Below are 14,906 nucleotides of genomic sequence, written 5' to 3' on the forward strand. Positions count from 1 at the left end.
ATAATTGATAGTAAGACTAAGCGGTGCTACTCAGGCGGTAAAGTAGCACTGCTTTTATATATATATATATATATATATATATATCAAGAGTACAGAAACACGAAGAGACGAAATGTTGGAAGAATTCCACACACAAAAATGCTAGTTTCAATACATCAAACATTATTTGAAGTAGCGTGATCATGTGCAGGGGATGGAGAGTTTCGGCAGACTGGACATGTACTATTCATTCGGAGCCACTCGTCGATGCAATCAGCATGAAAGCAGTGTTTGCAATCCGGTATACATCGAAGTATATCTTTGTTGCAGTACTCCGACAAGCAAATCGAGCAAGTGCCGTCATTGGGACCGGGGAGTCGCCGGCTCTCCCCGAGGACTAGCTTTTCGTAGGATTGAATGGTGGATTCGTCGAGACCCATCACGACAATGGTGGGCTGTGCTGACACTACTGCTACGACGCCTTGCGAGCTGTTGCTGCGCCCTGCAGTAGTAGTATTATTGCGTCTGCCACGGTCCGTGAAACATGAGAAACATGCAACCCCAATAACGCATGTCATGACTGGTAAAAAGATGGAGAAGCAGATTATCCTGAATACTCGGAGATCATTGAATAATCCGCCTGGAATTTGAAACCCATGCATTGATTAATGCATGTCCTGACGTTTAGATCGACTATAAATAGAGAAATTATGCTTGATATATTTGCACATATATATATAAAAAAAAAAAAAAAGACACTCACGTGCCACCGAGCTTTGATGCCGCCGGGATGATTCTAGCTTTTGCTTAAACAAATATTTTCAATTAGAACATATAGACTTCAATTAGCTCAAGAGACCTCCACAAAGTAAACCGGCTTAATCATCAGAGATCAGAAAAAGAAAGAGAAATGGCCTCAGAGAAACAAGTGAGCGTAGATTGTTCTAGAAAAGGGAATTATAATAAATAATGCTGGCTGCACGTATTAACGTGATATTATCACGATGTGATATTATCAATCAATGATCAAATATGGACTATTGATTGGCCAACACTAACGTGGCATGCCATATCAGCAATGGTTAGAAATATGTTGACATGGCACCGAAATGTCAAATTCGTGCAGAGCTCGAATCAATATATGGGCCCCATGTCCCTAGCTAGCATCATTCAAGTGCACCAAATTAAATTGCCTAATTATGAGAATTAAGCACGTGCAAATCTCCACATAGATATACTATTTGGACTATTATAGTTTTTTTAGGCTTTCTCCCACCCTCTCCCGTCATTGAATTTAAAAAAAAAAAAAAAAAAATGTATTTGAAAGTGGAGAGTCATTTTAATCTATATTGGACGGCCAAATGATAAAGAGTAAGAGGCCCATGTAATGGGCCCAAGCCGCCCAACAGGTTAGAAGCTTATGGTTACAACGTATATTTGTCACTACGGGATCATATCGCCCCCAATAGAATTATTATGCTAATTAACACAGATAGAAGATGTTAAATGGCAAGATATTCGAGATATTAATCATTGATATGTCAACTTGTTCATTCTACAATCATATCTCGAGAATCAGGCACTCAAGATCCTGAGATTTGAGGAAAGAATAAATTATCCTTATTAGCAGCACTTCACCCCTATATAAAGGACCAACGCCAGCAACCTGAGGTAAGATATCCAGACCTCTATTGTCAAGTATACACCCATATCTCTAACGTAGGTATCGGAAGTGTACCAAGCACATCGGGCCACCTTTTTTTCCTTGTTGCAAGTTAATAATCACAATCGGTTGACAGTGAAACACGTCCGCAATAGTGGCGCCTTTCGTGGGCGACCATGTGGTTTTCACATGTCTACTATGATGCGCTCCCAAACAAGCAGTGACCAAGATACTACTTTTGCAAATATGGAGACGCAGCTTATAGAGATGGAAGAACAGTTAAAGAAGATGAGCGAAATGATGGAGGCCTTCCAACAAAAGAACGAGAGCCTAAAATGAAAAAACCAAGCCTACAGCAAGGGCATGGAGCAAGACCACAGTGAACAACTAGAAGGAGAAGCATATAGTGCAAGTAGAACAAATGCTAAGGAAGCGGAGAAAAAGAAGCTGCATGATGAATTGTGCAGCCTTGTTGAAAAATGTGAGGAGATGATGGTGCAAACCCAAATTGATATGGGGTATCAGTTATTTTCCCCTAAATCACTTCAGGATAATTTCATTATTTTTCCCCAAGTCTTATATTTACGATTATTATTGCCTTGTTAGTAAATATTTGGTTTCAAATTTTGGAAGTGATTTTGATTTTGATTTTGGCCAAATTTCGATTTGGGCGAATCTCATCTTCTTTGTGTTGATCATCTGTTGGAACTAGCCGCCAGGCTTAATTTTGTCCAGCATCAGTTCTCATCAGAGCTTAAGCATCTTTCATGGGGTTATATCTCATCAGTTTCCATGGTTGGTATTTCTGTTCGTCGTGGGCAGGTTCAAAACGAGGAAGTCTCACACCGTGATCGTAGCGTTCAGGATGTGATAATTGAGGATTTGCAAAGACAGGCTAAAAAGTTAACCTGACATCTAGCGGCACAAGATATTGGTGGTCGTGAGATGGAAGATCACGATTCCGATTCCAGTTTTGAGAACTCGTATCAGAATCGTGTTCTATTCTGGGAGTACTATGGTAGGGAGGAGCATCATGAGGACTTTGGTTTCAGAGTTGATTTACCAGAATTTCTTGGTACTCTTCAAGTTAAAGGTTTTGTTGATTTATTGATGAGATTGAGTGGATTTATTACTTTGAGGAATAAGAGTTTTACGATATTTATCCTAATGAAGATAACCTAGTGGATGATGTAACTATTTTTATTGAAAACATAGAAAGTTTAGGAAAAGAAAATGGTGTGAAGTTTTGAAGTTTGAAGATCATAAATTAACTTTTGAGACAATTAACTATGTTGATTTTCTTGGAGTTGATGATTGTTTTTTCAAATTCTCCTATGCAAAATATTTTTTTTTTTTATTTGAGATGTGGGAAAGAAACTTGGCTCATTTGGAGAGTGAGATAAGATGAGAATTTTGTGAATAGTAGTAAGATAATTTGTGAATAGTAGTGAAATACTTTGAGTTGAATATTTTTTGAGTTTTAGGAAAAGAAAGAGAAAATTTTGAATAAAGAATATTATAAAGTTAAAATATTGTTAAAATATAGTTTTATAATATTATTTTTGTTTAGGAATTTGAAAAAATTGAATTATTTTTTATCTTCTGTTTGAAAGTTTGGGAAAGTTGTAATGATTAGTTTGACAATTTTGTATTTGAATTATATTTGAGAATGAGATGAGATGAGATGAAATGAGAATTTTTGAGTATAAGATGTTTAATATTATTTTATTTGGAGTCGATCAAATCAATTTTAGTTTTTTATGATCATCGGGATGATACAACAAAAGGAAAGAAAAATTGGTCTAATTGGACATCCGAAAGATCGAGGCAAAAAAGTTTAGAATTCGAGAGCAAATTTCTCCAACCCAGTGAGAATAGTGCAAACCCAAATTGATATGGGGTATCAGTTATTTTCCCCAAATCACTTCAGACTAATATCAGTTATCTTCCCTCAAATCATATATTTACGCTCATTCTTACCTTGTTAGTAAATATTTAGTTTCAAAATTTGGAAGTGATTCCAATTTCGATTTTGGCCACATCTCTTGTAGGATTCTTGTTTATTTATGTATTTAATTTTTATACAATAATTTAAATTTTTCGATTTTTGGAAAAATCATCATAATTTCGAATTTTGTAGCCATTTAAGTTTGGCTTGTGGGCTTGATAAAATAATTTCATATTTTACAATTCATCAACAATTCTCAGAGTTTTTTTTCTGTGTTTTGGATGAATCTCTTATCTTCTTTGTGTTGATCATCGATTTGAACTAGCAGCCAGAATTAATCTAAACTCTGTCTGGCGTCATATACTAGGAAGATAGGAGGATCATCCTCAGTCGATCAGTTGCTTAACCACACCGACTTACCCTACAACTTGGAGGTGATGGATGTGTCGTTCCCACCAAAATTCAAGGTCCTGTATATAGAGTTGTATGATGGATCACAAGATTCTGTGGACCACTTAGAAAACTTCAAAGCACACATGACCCTTCACGGGTTCCTTGGAAAGGGGGCTTGTCGAGCTTTCCCATTAACGTTGAAAGGTGTGGCAAGAAATTGGTTCAGGGTGCTACGACCGGGGTCGATTGATAGCTTCGAGGAATTGGCCAAATGATTCCAAATGCAATTCATGGCCAGCAGGAGGTGAAGACGACCCGCAACATACCTATTAACCATCAAATAGAAAGGAGAAAGCCTGAAGACATACCTCACCCAAATCAATAAAGAGTAATTAACTATCAACGACCAAGATGAGAAGATTATATTGGCAACCATTCTAGGAATGGTATGGTCCCGAAGTCCATTTATGGCAGAGCTTGCATGATGGACTCCGTCTTCATTTAGATAATTCATAGATAAGGCTGATGATTTCGTCAATGCTAAAGACACACTACAAGCCTCAATCGCACCATGGAAAGCAGAGATGAAAGAAGAAGATATGGACCTTCAAAGGTCAAGTAGTCAAAGAATCTTCGAGAAGATTAGTTGAAACGATAATGATAAAAGACGAGAAAGATGAGTGCCACTGAGGGTACATATCCCAAGGACCTTTCACAACAACTTGAATGTATAGTCAGAAGACAGGTCGACAGATCAAACAAAAGGCGGTAGAGCGAAGAAAGGATGACGCTTCTGTACCTACCACCAAAATGATACCCGCTGGACGGAGGACTACTTTACACTAAAGAAGCGAGTTGAGGAGTTATAGGGAAAAGGCAAATTGGAGCACTTGGCATGAAACACGTGAAGCCTGAAGAACAGAAGCCTGGGAGAAGAATATAGCAAGATTAGGATTATCGGCAAAGCAAAAGTTCGAGGAGGAGAAGATCAGCAAGATACGTACCTCAACGAGGATGCCCCTCGTCAAAATTCGAACCTCAACGAGGCACCCCTAGGCAAAATACGTACTATAGCAGGAGCATTTGTCGAGGGAGGAACTTTTGTGTATAGTAGAAAAGCACATGCCCACAGAGCTAGGAAGTATACGCAACATATAGACCACCCAAACAACCAAGGTGAAGGAGCACGGAGAACATCTCTTTCAGGGAAGGTGATTGCGATGAGGTATTGTACCCACATGATGATGCATTGGTGGTAACACTGTTGGATGCCAACTACATTACCAGGAAGATTTTGATCGACAATGGAAGCATAGTCGATATCCTCATTTGGGACGCTTTCATCAAGATGGGCATTGATCCCAGCAAACTACAGTCGTTGCCCACACCACTAAAGGGATTCTCTGGAGATGTAGTACATCCCCTGAGTACAATAACTTTACAGGTCACAACCGAAAAGGGATTCCAGACCACCATCGCTATAACCGACTTCCTGATAGTCAAGGTCCTTTCATCCTACAACGCCATATTAGGGTGCCCATTCTTGAACAACCTTAGAGCAGTCAGCTCTACCTACCATTTAAAAATGAAATTCCAAACAGAGACAGGAATAAGAGAAGTTCGAGGCGAGTAGACTCTGGCGTGAGAGTGTTATATGCAACAGTTTAGGTAGGGAGGAGCAAACATTTGTATCACCGACAACTAGGGTCAAGACAATGTCCCACCCCCACCACCGGTCCCTCTCGATCGGGGCATTGAAGTGAGGAAGGAGGAAAATTTGCAGCAAGTAAAAGCCAATGAGTCGTTAGAACTAGTAATACTTCACCTTAAACGACTAGAAACCACAACATGGGTTGAGACCAAACTCCGGTCTGAGGTAAAAAAGGCATTGAAACAATTGCTGATCGAACATAGAGAAATGTTTGCATGGAGCCATGAGGACATGCCAGGGATAGACAACGAGATCATCGAGCATTACCTTTGTGTTACCCTGCCATTAAGAAAGTCTACCAGAATAAGAGGTCATTTAGCACAGAAAAATATGCAACCATAGCGAATAAGTCGAGCGATTACTCGCCCCAAGGTTCATTAGGGAAGCCCACTATCTCAAGTGGTTATCCAATGTTGTGCTAGTAAAAAGTCCATTGAAAAATGGAGAATGTGTGTAGACTTCACCAACCTCAACAAGGTGTGCCTAAAGGACAGTTTCTCATTGCCACGAATCGAAATAACCATTCATAAGACGAGGAGAAGACCTCATTCCGGATGAACCGAATGCTGAACTTAATGGGCACCTACTCAAGATACAATCAGATCTAGATGAACCAGGCAGATGAGGAGAAGACCTTGTTCGTAACATACCGAGGACTGTATTGCTACCAAGTCATGCCTTTCGGCTTCAGAAACGTAGGGGTAACATACCAGAGGCTTGTGTATCGAATGTTCAAGAAACAGATTGTGCAAAATAAGGAAGTTTACATCGACGACTTATTAGTTAAAAGCAAAGAACCGTCCCAACACTTGGAAGATTTGAAGGAAGCCTTCACCATGCTACACCAGTACAAAATAAAACTGAACTCGGTAAAGTGAACTTTTGGCATCAATTCGGGAAAATTTTTGGGCTTCAAAGTATCTAAAAGGAGAATAGAAACCAACACAGAGAAAATGAAGGCAATCATGGAGAAACCCAGAGGATGATGGCAGAGTGGTAGTATTGAACAGATTCGTGTCTAGGTCCATAGACAATTGCTTACCTTTTTTTAGGGTCCTATGCAAAGTACACTCGTGGAATGACGACTGTGATAGGGCGTTCCAAGCACTAAAGTAGTGCTTATCCAACCTGAGTAAGGAGACACGCTCTACATATAACTGGCGGTTGTTCCCCACGCCATGTAGACGACACTGGTCAAAGAGGAAGGATCGGTTCAGAAGATGGTATATTGCACAAGTCACATGCTACGCGAAATAGAGTTGAGATACTTGCGGATAGAGATGTTAACCTTCGTGCTGGTGACAGCAGCTAGCCAGTTGCGACTATATTTTCAAGCTCACCCTATTAAGGTCCTAACAAAAGCTCCTCTAAAGAAGATACTATAGAACCAGATGCCTCCGGACGCCTAGTAGGCTGGTTGATTGAATTGAGTAAGTTCGACATCGACTACCTTATGAGGCATGCAATAAAGAGGCAAACCCTAGCAAAATTTATCGCTGAATTTACTGACTTTCTTGAAGAAGCAGTGACCACTCCAACATGAAAGCCCTAGCAAGTCATCGTCGACGATTCATCCCACCGCACTTGTGGGGGAGTAGGGGTATACAAAATAAGTGACTCTGTACATGAGCACATGTACATGGAGAAACTCGTCTTCAAAACCATAAACAATGAAACCGAGTATAAAGCACTAGTAGCAAGACTTTCAATAGTGGAGGCACTGGGAGCTACCGAGATCGAGGTAAAGGATGACTCCCAAATAGTCGTTAATAAGGTATTGGGCATGAACGCAGAAAAAGGTGAAAATTTGAAAAAGTACTTGCAATTGACATGGGAGAAGAGTGATCAGTTTCACCATTTCAGTATTGAACAAACATCGTGGGAAAGTAACAGCATAGCCGACAAACTAGCACGAACAATCTCTATAATAGAGGAATCTGCCTTGTAATGGGAGGTTGAAAGCAGGGTGATAGAAGTCCTCATTGTTGTGACTGAGGTCGTCAGGATGGGACTAGGAGAACTAAAGTGGGCCCGATAAGTGACGAGATGCATAGATACGGGAGAACTCCCAATTGAAAAAGAGGAAGCAAGGAAAATCCAAAGAAGAGCTACATGGTTCACCCAAATCGATAGAATTCTCTACAAACGGGATTTCTTGACCCCTTACTAAAGGTGTGTCTCCTCGCAAAAAGCCCAATACATCATAGCAGAAATACATGAAGAAGTGTGTGGGAACCATTTCGGGTGAAGAACTTTGGCGAGGAAAGTCATGAGGGTGGGCTACTATTGGCCCACGCCCTCAGGGATGCGAAGAAGTTCATCAAGAAATGCGTGAAGTGCCAAGTGTTTGCCTTAGTATCACACTACCCACCAGAGGAGCTGACCTCCATAATGTCCCCGTAGCCATTCACACAATGGGGGTGGACCTAATAGGGCCCCTCACATCAGGGAAATGAGGGGTAAGATTCATGGTCGTCGTCGTAGACTACTTCACCAAATGGGCAGAACCAAAAACCCTGGCAATGATCACAACAAGAAACATTACCAAGTTCCTACGGAAAACTGTTGTATGCAAATTTGGGATTCCCCCAGGGCATCATCTCGAACAATGGATGGCAATTCAACTCGAACAATTACCAAGAATGGTGTATAGAGCTGGGAATTCGCTTCAAATACTCCTCCCCATGACATCTCCAAGCCAATGGGCAAGTAGAAGCGATTAACAAATCCCTACATAGGATGCTAAAGAATAAGCTTATAGATAGGAAACGAGATTGGGTGGAAGAACACCCAAGAGTCCTATGGGCATATAGAACCATTATCAAAACCCCGACAAGGGAAACCCCATTTTCTTTGGCATATGGAAGCGAGATTGTGGCTCTGGTAAAGATGGGATTATCAAGTTATTGCATCCAACATTTCGATCGAGAGTAGAATGACAGTGCATTTGAGGAACACCTCAACCTGCTAGACAAGCATCAAGATGAAGCTGAAGCTCAAGTGGCAAACTAAGCGATACTTCAACCGGAGAGTCAAGCCCAAGACCTTCAAGGTAGGCGACTTGCTCTTAAGAGAAACTGGAATAACCACACAAGAAGAAGTGAAACTTGGTCCCCATTGGGATGGACCATACATCATGATCGCCAACCAACGACCCGGCTTGTACTGCTTAAGAGACATTCAAGGAAATGAACTGTCGCACCCATGGAACGTTGAGCATCTAAAGAAGTATTACCCTTTACAATGAAGAACAATGAATAAAGTTTACTATTTCCTCTTGCACATCTCTTCGCCTAAAGCTTGTCGCCCACTAATATCGAGTCCTCAGACTCGCTGTGGATGAACAATAGGGCGTGCAAGTTCTCAGACTTGGTATGGATGAACAATAGGGCGCGCAAGTCCTTAGATTATGCGACGCTTGACCACTAATGCCGAGTTCTCAGACTCGTGGTGGATGAACAATAAGGCATACAAGTCCTCAGATTGCACGACCCTTGACCACTAATGTCGAGTTCTCAGACTCACTGTGGATGAACAATAGGTTGCACAAGTCCTTAGGCTGCGTGACCATCGACCACTAATGTCGAGTCTTCAGACTCGCTGTGGATGAACAATAAGGCATGAGTCCTCAGACTGTGCGACCCTCGACCACTAATGTTAAGTCTTCAGGCTCGCTATGGGTCAACAAAAGGGCATGCAAGTCCTTATATTGCGCAACCTTTGTCGTACCAATGCCCAAAAACATGTTAGAACTGCCGGTCAACTAAAACACACAACGTACAAAACAAAATGACTAAAGACTTATCACAATTAATTAACATAAGGAAATGTGTCCATTTACTTAAAGCATTAGTCCATACAAAGGTGGCTAGCACAGCCAAGAAAAAAACTACAAACAAAAATGATTGCAATCAAAAGAGAAGGTGCCTAGTTCAAGTGGGAGGTGTTGGTGCTTATCACGAGCTTTAACCATCTTATCAAGTTGAAGCATAAAGTCTATTAGTTCACTCTACCTCTTGTCCATGGCATCGTGGTTTCTCTTCATCACAGCATGACGGCTCGGCAACTCCTCCAACTCTCCCCTATTTTGATCTAGGTCGGGTGTTAGGCGTCGACGCGCCTCAACAACATTCGTCACAACCTCGGTTAGCTCATTGCAGCGCTTCCTCGCCTCCTCCAACTCCCTCTCGAAGCAAGACAGTTGTTTCTGCTTCGAAGCTCGTTCTTCTTGGAGCACCCTTAGCTTGAAATGAGTGGGAGCAGCTTCCTTCCTCGCCCGATCAAGCTCTTCGCTGAGGATAACTCCATCTTCACGTAAACCAGCCAGGTCAACCTCTAGCGACCAAATTTATCCGTCGGCTTGGTCAAGGACTACCTCCAGTTTAGCCTTCTCAGTCTCTAGGCACGCAGCCTCCTTTTGCACCCACAAGGTGAACATGTGTCTAGCCTTGACTTCATATTCCAGGTCGAACATCTCATCAACGATCTAGGCCGCCAACTGGTCCACGTCCTACCAAAACCACATACATGTAAGGATCTGAGCCCAAAAAGAAAAACAAGGGCCAAACTTGACAAACGACTTACTAAGGAAAAGAAACCTTTTAGCTAGGACGCCATGGCACGAACGAAGTCCTCTCTCTACGTGGGCCTTACCACGTTGGGGCCCGAGATGGACCAATGTCCTCTTTAACTCAAGGAAAAGGCCCTAGGACATGAAAAGACTCTAGGAGGTAAGAGCTGGGATCACCCTCGTGGGCCCCCACCCTTGCCTCGACAGTAGGTGGAGATGAACCAAAGATGAACCTATTGTGGTAAAGTCAATGGGCGGCAATTACACTACAACCTGCCCCTCGGCACGAAGGGAATCCATCACGCCGCCATCTGCCCGAACAGGGAAGGACGAGACCCCCTTAGTAATAGGGATGAATAAGGTCCCTCATCTCCCCCCCAAAGAGGCACTAAAGTGCGAGGAGGGAATTGAAACCCGACCCCCGCTCAATTCCGAGTTGTGGGGAAGCATTGGGGTTTTAGCACTAGATATAGTTTAGGGAAGGGAGCCCGGAGTAGGCTCCCCTTCCCATGCCTCTCGTTGAGAGCCAAGATAGACTTGAGGCTCATTAGTCGGGACTCTGGTCTTGACTCCTCTAATCGAGGTCACATCAAGGTGGCTGGCAGCAAAATCCAGGAGGCCACAAGTAAAAGCAGAGGCTATGTCCGCATCCTTTTCATCGACCAACTCCCAATCGATTGGCAGGGTAGACGGTAAAACGAAGTTAAGCGATTGAAGGGAGTCGAGTCCAAACAAATGGAACTCAAAGTCGAGGGCAGTGGCCATATCCGAGAGGGCTTGCCCTATCAAATCGCCCAGACCATCAGAGTCTAGGGAGCCTTCTTGGACAGGAGACTCATGGGACCGAGACTCAAGCGTCCCTTCAGCCTCACGGTGGGACGTTTCCCTTCCTTCTCCAATGGGGTCGTGGCAGGCCTATTCTTGCCTTGAGAATCCTCAGGCTCCTTCAGCAAGGGTGCCCACTAATGCGAGAGTGATCAAGCATCACCAAGAACTTGTCGATGTGGGCCTTTGTCAGCATGGCCTCTGTTCAAACAGATTCATGGTTGTGCTCGACCCAGGAGTAGACTCTCTCCACACGAGCTTGCTCCCATTGAGAGAGGGTAACAACTATGGTTTTGTCATCGGGAACTTTTTGTAACCTGGCGCAAACTAGGAATTCAGCCTTATCAGCCTCCCTACTAGGGAATTCCCATCCTTGCCCAGAAACTTGGAATTCAAGTGATGACTTTCAAATCGAGCAGGATGATATCGAGGGCAGGAGCGAAAATGGAAATATTACCTTTCAAAGTCTTGATCGTGTGGGTACCCAAGAACTCACAGGCGGTCAAGTCGGGATACCCCTTTCCGGCGGGCTCCAAAACCATCATTCATGCAACACAACAACAAATGAGGGTTCTCCAGGCATTAGAGTGAAGTTAGGCCACTGCCAGCTTCAAATAATCGACAATGTCACGCACCGGACAATAGAAAATAAGTTGTAACCCATGAGAAAGGGAATAGACCATGAGGGCCACTTTTTCAGCAAAAACCTCTTTGTCGACAACCCCCTAAGGGGGAACCTCAAGAATCACAGAGTCTGGGGTTCTATACGAATCCCTCAGCTTTCGAAAATCAGCCTTAGTCAGGCTTGACAACCACTCGTAGCCCTCATAATAAGGCACATTTCAAGCAAAGGAGGACTCTAAGGGAGGAGATCCTCTAGAAGAAGGGTGAGAAGAACTTTGACGAGCCATGGAGACAAATAGGGGATCCTAGAGAAAAGAAAATGAGTTTTGAAGAAAAGCATAGGCAATAAAGAAGGGGAATATGCGAGAGTGAAAGAGGTAACGAGAAAGATGAGAGGGACTACCTATAACCAAGGGTGCAACGCTTGAAATGCCCCAGGAAGAATACGAGCAATCTTACAACACAATCACTGTGTGCAAGTCCCATGATATGGTGATGTGACAAAGAGCAGACGCAAGGATGTCGCACTCCCCTTTGGCACATAAGCACCACGAATGACCAATCGCAATGAATGACGCGACAGGCAAGAACTATTCGTAATCTTTAAATTACCACCACACTGACATGACAAGAATTTACAGGATAATTGGAGAGTCATTTTAATTTCTATTAGACGAGCCCAATGGTATAGAGTAAGAGGCTTGTCTAATGGGCCCAACAGGTTAGAAGCTTGCGGGTACACCATATATTCGTTATCACAGGATCATACTGCCCCTAACAGGATTATCATGGTAACTAAAACTGATAGAAGATATTTACCCCTAAGGAAACGACTCGATCTTTGAGATGTTTATCATCGATATGTTAACCAGTTCCTTCTACAATCATATCCAAGATTTGGGAATCTAGCAATCAGGATTCCAAGAATTGGGAGAGAATAAATTGTCCTTATCAGCAGCACTCCACCTGTATCTCTAACTTAGGCATTAGAGGTATGCCAGGCATACCAGGCCACCTTTTTTTCCTTGTTGCAAGTTAACGGCCGCGATCGGTTGGCAATGAAACACATCCACAATCAGAAGCTTAATTATTTGAGACATCCAACACATCAATCTCATTAAACTAGCTAACATAAAAATAGTAGTGTTCTTGCTTTTTTTTTTTTTTTTTTTTTAAGAACTATAATGAATCTCACAACAAGTGGTGTGCTTAGACATCAACACGTAAAAGTACAGAACTCCTACAATTATTAGCGAACTAAATACATTCATCTTGTTATTTAAATATATTTATTCCTTTAAGTGTGTGTAGTATTCTTGTAACTAATAACTTGCCATGATAAGTGTATTTGAAACAGCTACCTTTATCTATAAAATAAATCAACTTTTTCCTTTGTAATTTATCTTAGATTCTAAAAAAAAAAAAGATATAGCAACCACTGGATTGCTTAAAAATCACTAACAACAAACGATAGGGCAGGGAGGTAGTGGCAAGTTTACTGCAATATCTTTACACCTGTACTGGACCCAACAGCAAAAACCAGAACTGCCTAGAAACCAAACAAAACCCAAGAACCAAACCAGAAAGAAAGTACATAAAGGATGTCTAGTGAGACGTCATTGTAGCTTAATTGATAGAGCAAAAACAAGTTAGCATGCAAACGATGAGGTTAATTTGTGATCCGATTCTGAAGCAACAACTAACTTAGATTGCTTAGAGTACTTTGTTTTGGGTTTTATTTATTTATTTATGCAGCTAAGGGTCAGCCATATTAGAAATTAATCGTTTCTTGCCCTTGTCTCACGGCTCCTATCTGGCTAGTTGCCATCTTTTCTTCTTAGCCAACTATATAATGCAATATTTAAGTACTGTTACTATCTTATTCAAGTCAATTAATATATATATATATATATATATATACACACACACACTACGTCATTGCAGCCTATTATTATATTATTTATTATATTATAATGACCCAGTCCGAAAGTTGACATGCACTCTCCTTTGAATTTTGATTAATTCCCAACACTCTTAGTATCGTATCTAAGCAAGTATATCGTTTTCAAAGATGCAAAACGTTATGAAACAAGAAAGAGTTACCTGATTTAAGAGCACTAGAGAGACAACCAGTTTCTTGACTCGTATTGTTCTTGAACCCACAAAAAAAGCCTTGTTCTTCACATTTTCCACAATCAGGTAAACTCCATGTTAGTTGAAGATCTTCATTGAGGTCTGCAGAGAATCCATCATAAAAAAGATCTTGCTCCGTTACCGGAACTTGCAACGTAGTAAGGATCTTGCATGTCGGAGACGGCGAATTTGCAAGAGTACTCAAGGATGGAGTAGCAAAAAAGGAAGTTGTGGAATTGCTAAGGCAATCCATGGCAATGAAACCAGGCTTTGTGGAATGAGATGGGCAGCTGAAAAATGTGTACTCATGAGAAAATGCAGGAACAAAAGGGGAGCCGGAAAGATTGAATTGCAGAAGCCGTCGAGGAAGGCAATTATCAGGGTCGTATAGTTTTATCATCTGCATCTCATAATCAATCATCCGCACAAAGAAATCTCCAGAATAAGGGAGTCTTAGAACCGTTTTACCCTGAGTGTTGCAGCCCAAGTTGAAACCAGGATAACCACATGAGTTGTTTTGGCCTTCCTGGTACTGATCTTCATGACGTAGTTGGAAGGGAAATCGAATAGGGATGCTTTTTCTGCCACACATGTTGGAGAGCAGGCAAGGCTGTTTAGCTTGTATAATGGGTAGGAGGAAGAGGAGGAGAAAGAGGTGATCTTCTACTGTAAACATGATTTAGAAAGGACTGAATCCAGAGGTACTGGACATGCAGGCTTAATTAGCATATTATTATAGCCATTATATTATATATATATATATATATATATATTTATAGCTTCATTTTCCAACTAAGATAAATTACTAAATAATTCTAAAGTCAATGTTTATGCAACAGTTCTTTATTAATTAACTTTTCTAACTTCGTTTTGAATAAATAATATTGGTAAAAGCCATTATTCTAAAGCAAGGAACCTTTCAGTACCGGTATAGATGCTACGGGTGACCGCATACAATTGAAATAGTTTATATTTGTTTTGCAAAGTAATTTCTAATGGTCAAGATTTGTTCATTTTGAGTACAAACATTGAAAACAATATACACGATAAAACTAATTAT

The 14,906-nt window shown here is 41.5% G+C and overlaps 1 protein-coding gene across 1 annotated transcript; it reads right to left on the reverse strand.

The window, feature by feature from the left end:
• Window positions 1-116: 116 nt before the first annotated feature.
• Window positions 117-14,576, reverse strand: LOC121235987 (putative RING-H2 finger protein ATL21A). The gene is made up of 2 exons (XM_041132462.1): window positions 13,817-14,576; window positions 117-619 (listed from the first exon to the last, which is right to left on the reverse strand). The coding sequence occupies exons 1-2, from the start codon at window positions 14,520-14,522 to the stop codon at window positions 156-158; spliced, it is 1,170 nt and encodes a 389-aa protein (XP_040988396.1). The 5' UTR covers window positions 14,523-14,576; the 3' UTR covers window positions 117-155.
• Between the last annotated feature and the right edge of the window lie 330 nt (window positions 14,577-14,906).

The sequence above is a fragment of the Juglans microcarpa x Juglans regia genome, chromosome 1D, assembly GCF_004785595.1.
Source record: "Juglans microcarpa x Juglans regia isolate MS1-56 chromosome 1D, Jm3101_v1.0, whole genome shotgun sequence".
In the NCBI taxonomy this organism is placed as follows: domain Eukaryota; kingdom Viridiplantae; phylum Streptophyta; class Magnoliopsida; order Fagales; family Juglandaceae; genus Juglans; species Juglans microcarpa x Juglans regia.

Coding starts and splice junctions, on each gene's coding strand:
- LOC121235987 (XM_041132462.1), bottom strand. CDS start 14,522: ATGTTTACAGTAGAAGATCACCTCTTTCTCCTCCTCTTCCTCCTACCC. Junction 620..13,816: donor CTCTAGTGCTCTTAAATCAG/GTAACTCTTTCT, acceptor TTCAAATTCCAG/GCGGATTATTCAATGATCTC.